At 39.3% G+C, this 20640-nt stretch overlaps 1 protein-coding gene across 12 annotated transcripts in view; it reads right to left on the minus strand.

The window, feature by feature from the left end:
- Positions 1-20640, minus strand: part of MAST2 (microtubule associated serine/threonine kinase 2) — a 163788-nt gene that overhangs the window by 38380 nt on the left and 104768 nt on the right. For 10 of the 12 annotated variants that reach the window (XM_048946857.1, XM_048946858.1, XM_048946855.1 and 7 more), the window contains 4 exons: positions 14387-14462; positions 11879-11899; positions 9513-9591; positions 3992-4146 (listed from right to left, as the gene is read on the minus strand). In XM_048946857.1, the coding sequence (XP_048802814.1) occupies positions 3992-4146; positions 9513-9591; positions 11879-11899; positions 14387-14462 (331 nt within the window). The remainder of the gene's footprint in view (positions 1-3991; positions 4147-9512; positions 9592-11878; positions 11900-14386; positions 14463-20640) is intronic. The other 2 variants (XM_048946856.1, XM_048946861.1) reach the window with 1 other exon arrangement.

Below are 20640 nucleotides of genomic sequence, written 5' to 3' on the forward strand. Positions count from 1 at the left end.
AAAAGCAGGCTGCTTCTCTCTTCCTGGTGCAGACAGGCAGGTCAAAGAAATGATTATTGTCAGGGAGTTTTTCATCTCAGCAGAGCAGACATTAGAAGAATAATACCTGTCCCCTTAAGCTTAACAGCAGAATGAAAAACCGCTCTCTTCTTGCCCTTCCCTCCACTTCATGAAATTATGTTGTAGACTTTCAGCGACATCTTTCTCCCACAAAGGTTTTTAGCTTGTCACAACTCAGGTCTCTTTATCTGACACTGTAGCTCACAGACAGCTATTTCAAGGAGTAGCATATTCATAAATTTAACCTTAAAAAAATTTAGCTGAACAGTGACTACATGTAACTGAGCTGTTTATGAATCTGCATTTTTTTCTCTTTGACAGCTGTAATTAGAAAAATGCAGAGAATTTAAATGCTCTGTGTCACTTCCAGACACAGAAAAGAACAAATTTTAAAACTATAGAGCTATGGTTACATAAAATACAAACCATACATGTCCTGAAGGTGAGCAGAGTGCTGGCCTTCCTCCTCCTCAAAAATTCATTTTCTAAATACTCGGCCTCGTAGAAATCACATCATTACTGGGTGTCAGAAAGCTCCCACTGATAAAGAGAAGGTAATGCAGAAACACCAGATCCAGCACTACACATGGACCACAGCAATCACACCTTGGGCCTAGTTCTGTTTCTGGACAAGCCAATGGCTAAAAGAAAACTGAGCTTAGCAGAGCAGGATCAATTTTTGAGATAAAATTGGACTGCGTGGGCCACTATTGTGCGCTATCTAATCTTTGGTCCCATCTTGGATGCTTTTCATGATCAATTTCTTCTGATAACAGGCATTTTCTAGGAATTACCTCTGTACATTCTTAGTGGCAGGGTCTAGCACCTGGGAAGTCACAGTAGAGGACTGTATTAAAGCAGCACTGCTCAGCAAACTGATGAAGCAGCACGCTTGACTGAGGATGATCTCATCTACTTCAGCAATATAAAGATTCACTGCTGCAATCTTCAATGCTTTCTATCTAGACAATCTTTTCCTGTAATATGCAAAGAGATCAAGAAAACTGGGAAGACTGGTGGGCAGAGCACATGCACAATGGCAGCTGTTGAAGAAGCCACTGCTAGTTAGCCCTACTGTTATCTCCAGCATCTTCCACTCGTCAGCTGAAGGATGACAAGAGAAGAAAACCAGGGAATGATGGAGGGCAGCAGCTCAGGTTTTGCATGAGAATACATGCTCTCCATGCATTTTTACACCTGGCAGAGAAGACCTCCTTTGGGTAAAGCCCAGGACTGTTGCAAGAGAAGTGATTGCAGCCCAGGCAGCTCTCTGTAATCAGTAACTTGAAGGATTTGAAGGTCACATTACATAAAAACAAAACAGTTGAGAGATGGTAGTTAAGAAGTACCTGTCTGGACAATAAAGAAATACACTCTTCTACTAAAGCACAGAAAAGGATGCATCACGTGAAGATTCAGCCTTTCATTTTACAGGTGAGTCTGAATCACTTGCAGACAGATGGGAGAACACCTGCCTTCAGTGACCAGCTCTACAAACATCACTCTTTTGAACCCCACTGCAGTGACAGGCCACCTCCTTCCCCTGCATATCAAAGTCATTAAGGGTATACTGAATAAATGTTAACAATCAGTAATAAACATCAGGCCATCTTTTAATTACAAAGATACGACTGCCCATCTGATGTATTTTGTTCATCACCTTTTCATTAAAGCTGATCAAACAGAACCATAAAGTACCTTTTAAAACATTACATTTGTAGGGATTTCCTGCCTGACTTTCAACACAGTAACTGCTCAGATTTTATTTTTTAATTTTTTAATTAAGTAAAAATGTCCTCTCAGCAAGTGAGCAAATTCTTATGTGGGCAAACAAATAAGCAAGCTGTGCACTGCATAGGGTCTGGTCTTCACATATGTCAACACTTGTTGTTTACAAGGATGTGCTACCCCCTGCCAAACAGAGTGCTAACTCCTACAAACACTGATACATCAATACAAACAATTGGAGCAGTTTTCTCGAGGAGTGAGGGCCAGGAGGGATGTTTGTTAGCAGTAAGGGTGCTTTAGAGCCACACAGCTTAACAGTGCTAGCCATAAGCAAAATGAAAACCAAATCAGAAACAGTAAGTTTAAAAAAAAATGTTGCTTTGCTCTAAGATTTGGAATACCAATCAGGCTGGCTACTATCACACCGAAAACCAGAGAGCTAGAGAAAGTATTTCAGAAATGAATATTGAGCACACAGTCATGACACACTGGATTAATCTAGTCTTGTCACAGATCATAAGGCTATGATATGATAACTCTGCTTTTAAATGGGCTTACAGAGATCAAATTCACAGCAAACTTGTAATTCATATTAACAAGAAAAAACAGAATTTGGGTCTTTATTTTATTTACATCTTCCTGGCATCAAGAATAGTGTTTTGTGCTTCTTGATGCCGACAGCGGTATGTCCGTGTTAGAAAGGACAATAATTACTTTAGTGATGGTTGTCTACCTACAGTAACTGTCCTACCTACAACAAATTAGTACTGCTACAGCTACACTGGGCAGCGACAGCTGGTGTTAGGAGTGACAGCAACAGGACTGAAGTAGGACTATCATTCAAAGAGGCTTGAACAGTTAGTCCAAATCACATCACTAATCTCTTACTACATGGCATTTGGTAGAGACTAAGTGTGCTGCTACCTACAGGACTTACCAGCTCTTGTAGATAGCTGAGTAACTACACTTAGCAGTTCCGTATGCAATTATCATGCAGCCTGCACTGTGGTTTAGAACATACAAATAATTACAAATAATCATTAACTGTCCCTTCTGCCATAACATGATATTCACCACACATTTTCTTGTTAACTTTACCTATTTCACTTCCTTCTACTACAAACTCCAGTCGACGTCCTGAGCTGGGGCACAGTGATTCAGCATTTCCAGCTGACAATGATTTAAAAGCAGTATTACCTCTGATACCCTCAGATGAACAACATGAGGGAGATTTCACCTCTTCATCCCCTGCTTGCATGAATCCTTCTTGTTTCATAACAAAAGGTTATGCAGACGCTGTAGAAGATATGTGTCTCTCAACTTTCATTCACTTGGTCCAGCAGTAAATTCATAGCGAAACTCAAGGCTTTTGCTATGATATAAAATGTTGGTGAATTTGTTTTTGTATTTTTTTAAGATTGTTAGAGAGCTGCAAGAAAGACTGCCCAGAGAGTCTGTGGAAAATTCAAGACCTGTCTGGACGTGGTCCCAAGGCAATCTGCTTGAGCAGAGGTTTGGACAAGAGGACCTCCAGAAGTCCTTTCCAACTTCTATCATTCTGTAATTCTGTGAAAGATCAAGTCTTAGTTGCTTCTATTTTTAAGTATGGGGGGAAAAAAAAAATCAACTACAGAAGGAAACAACCCCTGGATAGCTGTCTCCTGAAGAGCTGATTCTCTGAAGCAACAGTAAAAATTACCCAACTGCTAATGCAGTTTTCTGTGCTATTATAAAATTGCTCGTGGGTGCAATTCTATTTAAGGTTTTGACTTCATCTACTCTAGTTTTCATTCCACTTTAGAAGCTCTGCTGGAAAAGTTATTAAGGGTGACTGTAATGGCTTCCCTATATGACTGCAGCAGAAATTGAGAAGAAACTTCACTAAAGGAAATCTACATCCTCTAGGGTTACTCTGAGATGCTTTTGGATCACATTTTCCTAGTTACGATGGAGATACAAAAGCAGACTATGCAAAGCATGTCACAACTCAAAACTTCAGTGTCAAATGTTAAAACAAATAATAAAAATTATTATTTCCTGATTAGGCGAGGTGGGGTATAAGCTCATTAATTTCAAAACCATGCAACAACAACAAAGAAAGAAACAGCTTTCTCTTACTGTTCTTAGAACTGAAAACACACATGTGAAATGCAATACTTGTGCCCAACATTTTAAAAATGCAATAAACACCACCTGAACTCACCTGAGACTGCGTGATCGAGGCCGCAGGGCTGGAGAGTGACGCCCTTCCTCATCAGTGATGCTCTCAGTACTGAAATGCTTTGTCAGGAAATGAAGTTCGTCTGCCGTGGGCTGAAAGGGCAGCTGGTGCAGCTTCTCCTGAGATGAGCATGATGACTGAGTACAGAAAAAAATACAGAAAAGAAATGCACTAAACGCATGCATAGGGTCAGCTAATGAATGGAAGAGGAACGGATTCTGCCAGACACTGCACACTCCAGCGGAAAAGAAAGCTACTTATCAGACCAGGTGCCTCTTTTTAACATTCTCAGTAGGCTAAGCCAAACCTTCTGTACAATGACAGAGCTGGTGAGACCAGGACAACTTTGGGAACAGGCTAGGAAAGGAATACATATGATTCTGGAACCGTTGTGAAGGTAATTACTGTTAGGAGACAGAAAGGAATGCACATTAACACCAGTGCTACCCTGGAAAGGACAAGGAGGTTCCTGGAGTGGTGAGCAACTTTCCTTTTCCCTCATGCTCTCTTAGCTCAGGAGTTTCACTGGCATGCAGAATGCTATGGAGCTGTGTAGACGCAAGAGTTTTCACTGATCACTGGCTCTCCTTGGAAATTGCTGCATTAAGTAGCCTGTCTTTTACTTCTCCATAATCTCCATTTAATTTCTCCCTTTCTTTACCCATCACACTTCCTTTCTAGCCAAGTAGGAAATAATAAAATGGAAGTAGCTGACTTTGCAGAGCTGTAGGATTAATAGTTTCCTGTTACAAACACTAAAGCAGTTCATCTGTGTTTAAATAAGTTAATAAACTTATATGACATGTCTTGTGATAAGGATAGATGTGAAACAGATTTAATTCTTGAACCTGTATGAACTCGAACTCAGAAAAAAAAGTGTTGGTAACATCAAATGTTGGATGAGGGGAAAAAGCTGTAGGCAACGAAGGGCTGCACTTCTTCTTGTGTGATTTGTTTCAACATCCTTTCCATTTACAAAAATAAGGAAACGTATTACGTAAGGACAGATTATAAAAACCTCTGAAGTGCCAGAGCAGCACTGAGTAACACCAGTGGGGCTTATGGAAAATACAACACTAACCTAAGTTCTGAGACTCCTTACTGATCTGATGAAATTTAATTGTGCACACATTTCTGGTGGAAGATGTTCTCCTTTTGCTACGTTGGCCCTCACCCCAACAGGAAAGCAGAGCATCCTAGCACCAGAAGAATGTGTTTTAAGGACTAACACACGATCTGATGCATATGACCAAAGTTTTAACTCACCTAGCATGCTGTTCTAGACAGTGGTTCTGGAAATAGAAAGCTAACAAATATGGCTGAGCAGTGAAAGCCAAATGCTACCAAGGCTGCTCACTGACTTCAGCATGCCTATAACGCTGATAAAGAAAATATTCTGAGATCACTTAAATTAGGTGCATCCAAATTTGCCAAGAGAGAAACAGCGACTCTTGAACTGAAGAAAAACTAAGCAGACTGCTGCAGAACCAATAGATGAAGAACTGAACGTGAGCACTTCCAAACCTGAAGTTCTTTTCCTTTGATAACAAAGAAACTATGCAGTGCCCAACACATTGCAGAGAAAAGAATCCATCTGAAAGTTTTAGGGTGTGAATGAAATCATCAAGGATGGCTGGAACAGGGAACCATCAATTCCCACGTCTTCCTTCAGGCAGCCTAGGTGCACAGATCACGTTAGGAAGTCCCATCCAGCCATGTCCATCTAGAGACAACTATGCAGATGGTGTAAAAGCTTACACTGCCCTGGTCTACGTTGAAGTCACAGCAGAGTCTGAGTATCTGACAGCCCCTCTCCTCACAGCTATTCTGCTCTGCACACTGCTTATGCCAAACACAGGAAAGATTCTCTTCATTACAGAATGATGCAAACATTCTTTGACTTCAGGAGCCTTCTTTGATCACCTGTCTTACAGCATACAAAGAGTAAGAAGCATCTGCTTATGCAAAAACAGCAACTCTTTTCAAACTAAAGGTGTTTGTCATTCATGATGAAGAACACCAAGTCTGCAAAAGGGCAGGAAGACTAAAAGCACAGGCTTATGAAGTGCTGCATTAACAGGTACTCGAGCTCTGGCACTAGAAATGCATCTCTTATTCAAAACAAAATTAAACTAAAACTGCTACATTAAAAAACTTGCACATATCAAGTTACTGGAGTTAGAAAAGAAAAATCAAAACTGAAATTCCAGAAGAAAACATGTATCCTAACTGCAAAGCCACTGGCAAAGCTGTGGTAGTGAGCTCATGGAGGGCACTCCAAATTCCTTCCTCTCTTTAAAAGAAAACAGATCATAAAGTTTGTAGTTCCAGAGAATAACTAAGGACAGCTCTGGAGATAAAGACCATGATGAGAAATGAACTTTCCTCTGCCTTTCTAGCAGCCTTAGGGCATGCAGCTTTCTCAGTAAAAAAGCACAAAGTGAAACACTTCTGAAATATTGATTTTTAAGTAATCATAGCACTGTACTCAATACTTGCAGCAGCTTAACACAAGCATTCCCCTGGTGTCTTAATTACAGATGCAGAATTGTTCAACTCTTCAATAAATAAATTATTTTAAAAAATCAAACTAATTACACAGTACTGCACACAAACTCTGCATCTAGAAAATGAATAGCAAGTTAGATGCTTAAAAATAATTGTGCATTGGCCCATTCAGCTGACTATTCTACCCATGTAACTTGAAAGATCTTCTCCAGCTCTTTCAGTGTTGGTCTGATGAAGTCTTCACTACTGTTATGAAAAAGATAAATATAATGGGGTTTATTAAGTGTTGTCCATTAACTGGAATCAAAAATTCAAGCAGAATCGACAGGTTTTCATTGACCTTAGAACAGGTAATTGCCTCAGTTTGTTCAATTTGTTGCTTGGTAGAAAGCAGATCTATGATCATAGAGATATATGACAGCTCTGAGCTATGCAGAAACTCAGGCCCAGCAGAACACAGTGACATTTTTCTTCTTGATATTTCATTTCCTACTGATATGCACACCAGAAGGAAGGTCTGCTGCCATCCTTCTCTCTTGCTTGAAAATACAATCTACAGGACTGATCACACCAAATGGAAGCACACCATTCTGTTATGTCTTTATCCATGGGATTAATTTGTCGTGCTCTTCTGACAAACCTCTTAAAATCTTCTTACTTCAGTTTTAAATTCTACACAGGCATAATGCTGCTTATCAACTCCAGAGGTGTTATTCAGATCAGTTCAAATTAATTCTAATCTACAAAATACTATGACAATAGTGTTGTCGCTGATGAGTAGTAAGGAGGATTGCCTTAGAAACGTGGTACTAAGTTTAATGGCTCCAAGACTGCTTCAGTACTTACTAAACATCATGTTTCAATGTCTTTCTGGGATTGTAAAACTGGATCAGAAGGAAGACAAGAGAAGAAAGACTCAGCTACATAGAAAAAAGAAAAAAAAAATTGGAAGTAAAGGTTTCAATCTATTTCCTGCAGGACGGTGAACTCAGATCTACACATGACGATCCCCACTTGCTTTGCACTGTACCATTCTGTCTTCCATTGCTTACAGCTACGATACTTACACTATTTAGACTGATGCTTTCTACGTGACATATCTATCTCTCTTTTATGGAAAAGTTTCAATCAAAATGATCTAGCTGTTTCAGGGAACATAGCAAGACAGGAATATTCTTTCTTCCCTGTGTCAGACAACTGGTAACATTCTAAAAGTAGCTTTCATGTTCCTTTTTCAAAACAAATACTGACACAACCACAGATTTATCTTGCTACTTTTGCTCTCTCCATGAATAACTACCCCAAGGCTGGTCAAACTATAATTTCTTGGGAAAACTGCTTATCACACCAGAAAATAAGGACTTAAGACACTGCAGACAGTTTGGTCCAACTTCACATGCATCCTGGAAGCGTTCTCAGTGATTATCAATGATCTGACTATTTATGCCACCACTACATAAAGTAACTACATATGTTCCACGCTCCAATAAACTGTCACCTGTCTGCTGAAGAGGGCACAGCGAGGGCTTGTAGTGATAAAGGTTTATTTTAAGACAACAGAAGCAAAAGCAAAGCTCCTTTTTAAAAGCTGCCTTCTGGTACATTAATACAAAATAGTATTTTGTTCTGCTTGGCAATGAAACCAGGACCATCTTTTTCCACATTTCTCTGTGCTCCTCTCTATATACCTGCACACACACTTCTTGTCCATTGGGAAAGCAAAATCAAGTCTAGTCTCCTTCTAAGGAGAGGAAAAGATAAAAAAATAAAATAAAAAATAAAAAAAAATTGTAAAAGTCCTGAAGGACTAAAGATAACAAAGTGTAGAAGTAGTGCAAACTAGAGTCTGCAGGAATGTGTCTGAACGTGTCTCAAGCAATCAGATGATATTAATGACAAAAAATCAAGTTTTAATAATGTTAACTCATAGCTAAAAGGAAAATTTTGACCCCAATCTCTTCTCCTAATATATGGAATGAATTTAACACTCGTGTTCCAAGGACTTATGAAGATCAATTTGTACTTGAGAGGGTTTATGGATGAACTTACTAGAACATTTCAGAAAGAAAATAATGATACTGCACTCAGAGTAAGATTATTACTCATTAAGATTAATTACTTAGTAAGATTAATATTCATGGAGTACTGAGTCCTAGCTAACACAAGTATTACAATTACTAGGAACACATTCTAAACAGTACATATAAAACAAAGCAATCAGTGTAAGTATTATAGAAAGAAGGAATGATACGTGACCACGCTGTTAAGGTACTCACCATTAACACATACACAAAAGCATGTTAACTCAAGGTAGACTTAGCATTTCCAGTCTTTCTATGCAGGGCATTGTCAGATTGTCAGGTAGATAAACACAATTTATATTCACATACTAAAGAATAAGATTAATTGTATGAAGTATCTGAGAGCTATAAGGGTTAAAGTGGTGTTGGTGCCTTACTGATGTTAACGACATATCAGCCTTTTGAAAGTACAGAAGAATTCAAGCAAACTGCAGACAACCTTTCTAACGATAAGTAAGAAATTAAAAGCTACATTAGGAGACTCAAATTATTGAAGTGGAGTTAACAGATGTGGATTATCAGTTTTTCCTTCTGCTAGCAGATTTTAACACTAAGCACATGAAAGCAGATTATTTCCCAGTTAAAAAGAGCTGAGGTCTTGCTGGCAATTACGCGCTGTCTCAGAGCCCTGCCATTTCTGACACACTGTGCCTCTCAACCGAGCAGTCAAGCCAAGTGCTACACTGGGATTTCACCAGTAGTAAAGGCAAAGTGCAAGATGAAAGGAGCTGGGAAATGGAGGAAGAAGCAGTGGAACCAATAACTAAAACAATTTTTAAAAAATAATTAGTATATTTAATAATGTTAGCAAAAAAAATGAAGGAAGATCAGATATTTTAGTAAAGACTCAGAAGCAGATTTGTTAGGGTGTGTTTGTACAATCCGAATTGCTTGGAGAAGTCTGGGTCACTTACTGAAACTGTTGAACTGGGAGTGTTTGTTCCATATCCTGATGAGGGAAGGGAGGCCAAGGACCAGCGGCGTCCATCCGTTCTGAGGAAAGAAGCAAAGGAAATTACTGTGATAGATGTACTATGGTCAACACTTGGAGGAAATAAACATCTACCCCCAAATCTCTTAACCGTACGGGTTTTCTAAAGTCTTGAGTTGTTCAAGTAGACCAGGTATCTTTGTGAAAAAACAGCAAAGGTACGTTTCAAGAGAAACAAATAAGTGACCTTGGAAAAGATAAAGCAAATGGGCATCAGATTCCTGCATTACATTAAGTAGTTGCTTTTTAAATACTGCCAGCTGTGCAAAAATTGGCGTCCCAGGAATGAACAAATAAAACGGACTTATTTGAAAAAGGCCGTCTTGCCTAAAGCTGTTATACAGTTCCTCGTCTTTCAACTAATGCTGAAAGTTGGGGGGGAAAAAATGTTTTAAATCATGAGCTTAGTGAAAGTAGTCTTGTTTGCTTACTTTGTCATAGCCAATAAACGCGGTTCCCATGGAAAATAGACAAAATACCCTGAAAATACTGTCAGACAGTTTTTGTCCTTACCAATGTCAGAACTAAAGATGGCTCTTCTTGGAGAATAATCAGAACTGCCCTTCTTGAAACCCTCTTCTCCCACTAAAACCCACCTCAGTGAGCTTGGAACCCAAACTCAATTCATCCCAGCTCACTGTGCCTTTTCTGCCTCTAATTTCATCTCACTCTTGAAGGCATTTTGATTCCTGTAATTACAAGTGTGTCTTGTTGCATTTTGGGATAAGTGCTAAAGAAGTCTCCCTCACATCAGTTTCAGCTCACTCGTTTGCTTTGCTATGGCAGACAATCAGTAGCTGCTCATAAAGGGAAACTGAATTAGAGCAGTTCCTCATTCTAACTGACTTTGGAAAGACTTTGTGGTTTTGGATGCACATTGATACAGTGCATTTCTGCAGGCACACTGTAAAATAAGATGCCTCTTATGGATCTGAAATACTGCTTATAAAAGCTCAATTGCTGTCTCTGCAGCAATATTTCTCATCCCGCTACGAATATACAATGCCTCAATCTACAGAGAAAACTTCAGTGCACACCCAGACATAAAGATCTGTTTATTTTCAGGTACTTTGCCATCTACTTTAGAACAAGAGGGAAATAAACCCGCTGTTCCATATTACTGAAGAAGTAGTATTATATCAAGAGAGTTTTTAAAAGGATTCATGCTTCATGCATAAAAATACTCAAGCTGTAATGCAGACTTCTATACATGCATACATTATAGCTAAACCCCATTTAGCCACAAGTCACAAGTTCTCCTTGGCAAGACAAATATGGAAAAGGCCAGGAGAAATTCTTCTCTTAACCCTGAGAAACCATCAGTGTCAGCAGTGCAAAGTCACTGTGCCGTGTGGCAGCAAATGGGCACCACGAGTCAGCTGCAGAGATCATCATTCAGCTTCCCCTAGAGCACATGGGTGCTGGTGGGACCTGCAGGCCAATGATTTGATCTCAGTTTGGACCCTCAGCCCCAAAGAAGGAGAATATCTTCCTATCTTCCCAAAGAGTAGATAGGAATGAATAACTCCATTTTTTGCAAAAGGAAAGCCTAACTCTTCTTCTAGTGATTAGCTTAAATTGGGCATTGAAATAACTTTAGTATTTTCATTTTGACAACGTTAAAACAAATTCTTCTTCATTAGAAAGTTACAGGATACCTCCTTATGCTTGGGCTATTTTCTACTGATGCAATCTAGGCAAGAAATATGCCAAGCCATCAGGACAGCAGGTATCAGCTCTACATCTAACAGAAAGAGGTGAGACAGGAAAGAAAACTTCCAAATTGAAGGCAGTGGGAACCAAGACTTTAATAGAAATTTGCTCTCTCATTTATGCAAAGCATTTCAAAGTTGCTTCAGTGCTCTGTTAATAAAAATTTATTTTCAGAGAGACTTCATGCAATATTCCTTCAGGAAAAGATACTTGGAAAGTAATGTTTAGGTCTTTTATTGCAAAATAAACTTAACTAGGACATGGAAGCAATGAGTTTTGCCTTTTAAATGTCATTTTGTTAAATTAATTAGGAGGGTTTTTTTATGGCAGTTACAATGCTATTTCATGAGCACAGATGAATTTCAAAATGAGGTGTTAGAAGAACAAAGCATCTTCTCACAAAGCACTGCCGCTTTAACATTTTAGGTCAAAATGCAAACTTTTATTCTTTGGTAATCAAAAGCTGAATGCCTAAATGGGGTTTTCATAGCGTGAACTTGTTAGGGACACAGGCTGGTGCCTGGCTGCACAGAAGCATGGTTCATACACACACACAACAGCAGTACGATGCATTACCTGTCTGCTCTGTGTCCATGGCTGTACGGAAGAAATCATACAGTGGTAATGAGGGACAGAGAAGTCAAAGACATACATGTCATTTGAGGGGAAAAACAACAACAAACCTTCGTGCTCTGTGTTACTGATATTCCACTACCATCATTTTTACTGAATACAGACAAAATTACCACGTTTTCTTACTCATACAAGAGAATTTCGGAACACACTGACTTCATGGGTGTGAAGTAGCCATTGAAATGGCACCTAGTGAGAGATTTTTGATTAAGCACTAGTCAAATTAAGGACAATCTTGCAGTCTATTGTAGTGAATTTGGTTTTACTTATTTGAACTTATTTGAATGTGCTCCCTACTCCAACCCAAGAACCCACTCATCACAAGGCAATAAGCAAAGAAGGAAAATCACAAACAATGTCCAAACAGAACAATAAATGAAGAAATTGTATCAAATATAAAATGCAGGAAAAGAGCAAGAAGTAGCTTCTGTGACGACCATGGGAAAAAATCAGGTATGAACTCTCCCTTGAGACCCAAACAAGGCTGAACAAAAGGGTGCAGTGACATATCCATCTGTCTGAGGTAACAGTGAACAACATTTTGAATTACTTAACACCATACTTCCCACAGATGTTATTGTGATACTCTGCTTGATAATATAATACATACATGTGGTACTGCTGGCATAGCTATTCAGGGTGTAATACAAGTAGAAAATAGAAACAAACTTCTAAAACAAGCTGAGCTTAAGTGTTCTTTTCAGTGACTGAGAAAGTATGCAGAGCAGCATGCATGCTGTAAAATGAACCACAGCATACAATAGGACAGACCTAACTTTTGTTTGTCTATTTCTTTAAAAATAAAGAAGAAAGGAAAGTAGGAAAGAACACATTTCTGAGTTTTAGTATTAAAACTTATTTTCTGTTTGGAAATTTGGAAAGCAATTCTGCTAAGGTGGCTGGAACAGCCAACAGCTGATGTTGAGCTTTGACAATGGTTTCAGCTGCAACTTTCCTCCTGTGATCCAAAATCCAGATATTCTGAAAACTGGTAAAGTTCCAGTTGACTTCAACAGAACATATGAAATACATTCAAATTAAGCTCAGATCCCTCTATAAAAATAGATATGGATGCATGAGTCCATTTTAATTGTTTTACCACCAGGTAAAACTTTATTTTTTCCCTCTAAGGGAATATGAAAATACATATCCAGCTCATCACATTTCACAGGATTTTATAAAGTTTCTCTATCATATTAAGATCAAAATCTACTTCAAGCAGTATTCAGGGACACCTGGTCTTCTAGCAAGCCTCTTCACTGGAAAAAAAAGCACTCCAGGATTTACCCAATGCCCAGATAAAAGGTATGCCTCCAGCTTCTCTAAACTCAGCCTGTTTCCAAATCCCAACCCTCCACTCTCGTTTGATGTTTTGATACCTAACCTTTTCCCATCTAGTCCTCAAGCTGATCTCTCTTTGTCAGAAAACTTGCTGCCTCTCAGAATGATCACACCTTTCCTGTTTTCAGGTCACCCTAACACAGATGAGAAGCTGAAGTTGAAGCGTTTAGCAAATTAAAAATATCCTCCTCACACATGAATCAAGCAACCCAGCTTCCCTGCCTAAATTTTGCTTGGGATCTCCTTTATTATTTTTTTGTTGCTGCTTTTTTCTTTCTCAACCAAATTTAACTTTCTGCATTGTGATCCATTTCTGCCTTCCTGATGAGATACGAAATTCAATACTCCATTTGTCTGCTTCTCCCAGATGTCTTTATTCTTCCTGTCCTGCTCCTTACACTAAATTGATCACTAATAGTATCAGATTTCTTTTCAACAGTTTGATCTACAGTGTAACAAGCATTTGTCTAGCACTCACTACAGGACAGATGATAGCTTTGCATTCAAGTCTTTCAACACTGTTCTTCTTTCAGCAGTTCCTGTAGACTTGTGATTTCAATTATCAGCTGTCTTCCTTGTCAGAGCAATAACATATTCCTGACACCAATGCCCAAGACAGTAGAGAGAGCTAAAAAGTTGCTGCCCCTCAGAAGGCAGTGAATGAATGCAGAGTGCATGCCTGATTTTGGTATGTCTGTGTCTTTGTGCAGACAGAACAGAAGGGCAGACATACAAAGCACCTCCGTTACTCAGAGTGAAGAGGAGCTAGGATTACCACTGAGACAGAGTTATTCTATTCACAACTTAGGCATTGTGACTAAATGGCTTGTTATCTCACACAGCCTATATGTCATCCTCCTGGGAGAACACTGCCTCCTCCCCAGGCTCTATTTACGGCTTTATCACTTTTGATCATTTCTATGTCTCAAAAGCACCTAATACATTCTCAGTATTGCCAAGGCCTAAACAAAAGGAGAATAAAATAGAACTACAAATATCAGAGAAAGAAAACCATGACAAAAAAAATACTTGTAACCTGTAGGCAACTTCTAAACTTAAGCTTAGAAACCCTATTTGTCTGCCAATCCAGGCGAATGTATCCTGACTTACCTTCGGGCAGGAACAAAGGAAAAATGAGCAGGAGCATTTGGAGAGAAGTTTCTCGGGCTGTCCAAAGGGCTGCCACCTGTTTGAGAGAGCAAACAAATTCAGTCACATTTGCAACAGAGGAACTTCTCACTGAGCAGAGACACCTTCAATCCCAAGTTGTACCTGCAAATGATTGAGCTTTGTGCTCTTGATCATTTGAGCATTAGTTTGCCAAAGAAATACGATTTGATCAGAATCTTACCTCCTTTTGAAGTAATTTAAGATGCACACTTTCATACTTGTTCTTAAATAGGTAGTACATCATATATACACAATATAGTCTCTCAGTGTGATGTAACAATCCTTATACAATATACAATCCTATAGAAACCCAACGTTTCTCAATGAAAAACCTGGGTTAGAAATGATATTGATGACACTTTCAGGAATAATAAGTAGGAAGAAAATATCTTCATACTTACTGTGTTTATTGCTGCTGAATGTAAAATTCACTGAGGGGGAAAAAAACGCCACAGGAGCTACATGTAATAAAAGGACTACAGACTCACAGAAGATGCTCAAGCAAGAAAGTATTAACATTCACCCTAACCACCACTTCATCAAAAAAATACAATGAAAATGAAAGAGCCAGCGACTTCATACACTGAAGAAAAAATAACATTAGATTTTCAATTGGCACAAGAATCTTTTTTCCCAGCTTTGTCGTATGATGTGTAGGCATACAGTTGGTAAGCAGCGCTCTGCAGTGTCTTCAAAGAAAAAAGCAGCCACTTACAGAAGCCCTTCTGAAAGCCAGAATCATTTACAGACTGCAGAAACCTTTGAAATTTAGAAGATGAATTAGTAGCTTCATGTCAGCGAGTGCACTCTTTGTATCAGGCATATTCTTAAGTGGTTTGCTCTTTCAGGTCCTTAATACAAGCACAAAAGAGAAACTACCCATAGTAAGCATATGCCAGCAGCAATTTCTCTGAGTAAAAACAACATTAAAACATGGGCAGGAAAACAAATGGATACAGGACAAGCAATGTTCTGCAAGCTACATGGTCATCAGAAAGGTCTTCAGGTGTAGTATAAAAAAGTCATGTTAAAAGTGAGCATCATCAATGGGCTAATCCCCAAAAAGTTACTCGTGTACCTTAAGTGTTATGCTGAGCAGAAGGCGAAGACGAGCACTGTGCTCACTGGAAGGTCTGCAGTCACTCCCACCTAACACACACATGCAGGTAGGAAGGGGGAAGGGGAAGGAGCCGACGCTTCCAGGCCGTGATGGTGTCCCAGTGCCGGGCAGCTCCATCTGGCCTACATGTGCACGGGGACAAGAGCAGCTGGTCGGGATTACAGCAGCCTCGGGCTGATGTGGTGTGTGCCAAGGGGTGATGGGAGAGCTGGGGAGGGAAGCATGATCCAGCACAATCTGCTTCACCGAGAGCAAACGGAATGAAAAACAAAGGGTGTGGGCAACAAACTTGTTTTCCTGTGGGTCGGTTTGGTTTGAGTTCAATGTGTTGTAAAATATTAGTTAAGAACTAACGACAGCTCAGTGTAATAGGACACAGTGCATGCCTTCACCCAAAACCGACTGGCCCCAAACCCATTCCCAGTGTATCGTGGGCAGCAAGGAGAGAAACACCACCAGAAATCAATAAGATGACAAATACTGGCACTTCTTATTAAGCTTGCACTCACTTGGCTCCTTATGGGCACACTGAAAAAACAGAGCCGTTTTACTGCTGGGCTAAGACTAGTTTTCAGAGTCTAGATGGCACTGCAAGCTTACAAGAACAGTGAAAAAAGCTACAATAGCAACAAAATGACCAACTCAAGGTGCAGAAGCACATGTTCCTGCAGCAGCACAAGGCTAGGGCTGGGGTTGCCACGTATTTGCTAGGAGAACAGAAAGCTGAAAGAGCAGCTAAGATCAGGAGATGTGGCAGAATGAGTCCTGCAGGAAGCAGTGCAGGCATCCCAGCAAAGCAAAGGAGCCTGTCCTGGTAGGAGCCTGGGTGTTCACATACCCACCACAGATTTGCTGCTTTTGCTGGCATCGAGATGATCTTTCTCGAAACAAAAAGCCCACTGCTGTTACAAACAGGCAGTGAACTGTCATCGTCTGTTTAATATCTTCATCAATCTTTTGTAAACTCTCCACATTATGATCAAAATAGGATTTCAGAGTAACTGAGCAAATTGGGTAATGACAGTTTTTAACTTCTGAAATTAACTATGTGGGTGTTCGAAGCCTTCTGAGCCTGCACAATCTGGTACGGAGATACTATTAATTTTTAAGTAACAACTTTTTCAGATTTATATAGCATATTTCCTCCCAGACACTGGAATTTTAATTAGATCCCCTGTGAGTTGCTTCAAGTTTTAAAATGAAAAGCAATTAGTTTTTCTACTCAATTCAAGTCTGGGTGAAGCTTTTAAAACAACAACAGGGAGAAGGGGAATTACTACTTTCCCTAAAATTTCCCAGTACTGCTGCATCTGCTCTAGATGGAGGAATTTTAATAAGAAAAGCCTTACTGCAATGCTCTCGTTCACCGAGGCTGATCGAAACTCTATTTATTCTGTTAGCAAAGGTAAATTCCCCTGTTGCTCAGGGGTTATAGTTGGCTCCTTTTGAACCTGGAATGACTGTCTCAGGGGAGGCTGTTACGCAGAATGATTACCCATTAGGTAAATCAACGCAGTTACATCAATGTTAATAATTCAGGCATGAACTTTTACATTTCCTGGACACGTGGAGAAGGAGGTAGCTAAAGAACCTGTACTGCTCTGAAACTAGGAAAACAGACCTTACAGGGAGGAGACAGGCAAAAGCCTCAGCTGCCATCTACAAATATGATGACATCGCACAGGTTAACAAGTCCAAAAGCTCAAACTAGAACCTTTTTGTAGTGCTTGCTCCTGAGATTCTGAGAAATACAATAAATACAAAGGTCCAATTGTGGTGGCCATCTACATACTAATGCTATTTGCTGAATAGTAACAGAAGCAGAACACATCCTACTGCACGTCACAGAACTTCCCTCATTCTAGCACATCCCAATGTTAGGATGACTCCAATCACTTCAGTGTCCCATGCACCACCCAGCTCAAAGCGAATATCCTGGCTTCCGTCTGGCATCCAGGGATCACATGCACACAGTGCAAATGAACTGCAGCTCTGATGACCAGGACAGGATCCAGAGCTGCACACAACACACCCTGCACAAGTTTTACTGTTTGACCACTGCGCAGATACACTGTTCATGCCCTTGGATCCAAGGATATCTGGGATCAAGAAGCAGGAGCATCGTGCACTTTTGTACAGCACTGATACATGAAAAAGAAGTGTATAGAAGACTTAAAAATAATCTCTTCTTTCTTTCTTTCTTTCTTTCTTTCTTTCTTTCTTTCTTTCTTTCTTTCTTTCTTTTCTTTCTTTTCTTTCTTTTCTTTCTTTTCTTTCTTTCTTTTCTTTCTCTCTTTCTCTCCCTCTCTCTTTCTCTCTTTTCTCTCTTTCTCTCTTTCTTTCTTTTCTTTCTTTCTCTCTTTTCTTTCTTTTTCTTTCTTTCTTTCTTTTCTTTCTTTCTCTCTCTTTCTTTCTCTCTTTCTTTCTCTCTCTCTTTCTCTCTTTCTTTCTTTCTCTCTTTTCTTTCTTTCTCTTTCTCTCTTTCTTTTCTTTCTCTTTCTCTCTTTCTTTTCTTTCTCTCTCTCTTTCTTTCTCTCCCTCTTTCTCTTTCTTTCTTTCTTTCTCTCTTTCTTTCTTTCTTTTCTTTCTCTCTCTTTCTCTCTCTCTTTCTTTCTTTCTCTCTCTCTCTTTCTCTCTTTCCTTTTTTAAAGCCAGAAGAAGGAACTGAACTTACAGTGAGAGACTGAATGATTGAATTCAGTATTATCACACTGCCTGTGAGCAGCTCCCTTCACACATTACTACAGACAGGAACAGGGACAAGTGTATCCACTTGTAATCTGGCAGCACAGGAAGCAGTTTACAGCAGCATGAACCTCCCTCATCCACCTTCAAGAATCTCTCATTCTTACTATAAAGATGATGCTGTTTCTCTGATTTATTTCAAGCTTTTCATTGTAAGATACAGTCTAAGGGTAATGTATTAATCTGCCTTAGAATGTGTACACTGTAATAGGTGTATGTTAGATAAAAAAAACATTTTGAAGAAATACAAACACAGGGAAAGTGTGTGGACACCTTCCTTCCTCTGATTTGAAAGAAATACAAGGAAGATTTTCAAACCCGTCTTCCCAAAACTGCACTTCAGTCAAGATATGGGGGAGTAAATAAGGGTGGCTTTCCCATGACATTAACAAGTTGTAGCTGTTTAATAACAAGGCTCCATGTAATTTTGGAACAGATTATTTCATAAAGTTTGAAAACTGAACTAGTGCACCTCAAATCCATTAAGAGCTATTTTTTCCAAAATGTTCCCATGGCAGAGTTAAAAATTGTTCAGATTTACTTTCATCTTTAGACCTGTTAAGTATTACTTTTCCTCTCCATTTTGGGGGATATGGAATTGCCTGACATCCCATCTTAAGCTGCTCTGTACATTAAAATGTGTAGTTTGCAGGCCAGTGTTCATTAGGAGGAAGGATTGTGCAACATCACACCCCACCTTCATGTACACAACATACAAAAGAGAAACTCCTGCAGTTAATGCCATAAAGAACTCCATTTTCTGAACAGAACTTTTTTAGAAAGTCTTCCTTATTCCCCTGTATGCTTGTCACTCCTTTCATTTGTGGAAGAGGTGCAGAATGGACGCGAATAAGAGGCTGCGTGTTCACAACGCAAGAGGGATGGGAGAGGCTCCAGCTTTTCTTAGTGACTTATCAGTGTGTGTCTGAACAAACAGATTGATCGATTCTGTTCAAATACTAAACAAATATCACAGCCTGTTCTCAAATTCACATCTCATATATGATATTTCTTAAGAAAATATTTGTGAATCTACTCTAAATTTCATCTACTTTTGTCTCTTGAATAAATTACTTGACTCAGCTAAAACTCCTAAGCACAGTAATGGGAGGGAACTGAGGCTACCAGTAATTCATCTCCTTGTTCTCTGCTTGCAACTCTTGGAGGTCACATAGGATGTCCTTTTTAATTAATAGTTTCAAATCCCATATGCAACATTAGAACAAGAAATAGAAGTATTTGACAATTTCTGCTAAAGAAAGATGACCTACCACTGAGTAGCTACTCTAGTTTTCCAGACAGTCACATATGTAATAAAAGATAAGCCTGCAAAGCCCAAGACAGCATCAAAAACACTAAGACCAATTTTTCATTTGAAAGATAGGAGAAAAGAAAATACAGGTGTGAACATCTCTGCCTTCGTCTTCTGAGCAATGATCAGATCAACATCTTATTGCAATCTGAAAAGCAAAAGCATCTTGCTTCTTTCATATTCTGAGGAGCACTTTTCTCCATCGTTTTACTTAAATGCTTATATAGCTGACATAGAATTTATTAAATTCAACATACATATAGATTCTTAATATAAAGTAAGGAGCACAACATAACTAAGCAGAGAATCCCTACCAGGAGAAACATCACATTTTACAAAGCTATCACTACCATAATCACCCATAAGAGAGCCAAGGGAGTTTGGAGTGAAGTGGAATTCCTCTAGCAAATGCAAGCTTTTGGTGCAGTAATGAATTCAACAAGTTACATTTGAAAATACTTTATCTGAGTTATCCGAGATTCTGAAGGAAAAAGAAAATAGCCTTAATATGCTACTTTTAAGATTGGAAAATGAAAATCATGGGTCATTTAAAAAACAGTGTGAGTACAGCAACTTCCCAGCCATTCATGACAGGGCTTTACTCAGCAAATCTGTATGAAAATCTGACTTTTTGAGGCTTTCACGGGTATGCCTGGACAAGAACTTCTGTCCTTCCAGCTGGCTGAATGTCCCTCGCAAGGCACAATGCTCTGCAAGAAGAAGCAGATGGCTCCTTCTCCCTGAGCCACCACCACTTTGCTGTCCTTTCTCAGCATTTCCTTTGTTTCAATCTCCAGAAAGTACTTTCAGGACATACTGCCATGTAGGATGAGAGAAGTCTGACTGTAATGAAAACAATTACTTACACACAACTGTGATGTGCTCCACATTGGCTCAACAGTGGGTGAATATGTGTGGCAACGTTTGGGCTGTTTTAAGTTAAACTTGTACCCATTAGGGCCACACCTGAAGCCCAACTGCTTTCTCTGGCATTCTGAAATACTGAAAGCAATGCAG

The sequence above is a fragment of the Lagopus muta genome, chromosome 5, assembly GCF_023343835.1.
Source record: "Lagopus muta isolate bLagMut1 chromosome 5, bLagMut1 primary, whole genome shotgun sequence".
Lineage (NCBI taxonomy): Eukaryota > Metazoa > Chordata > Aves > Galliformes > Phasianidae > Lagopus > Lagopus muta.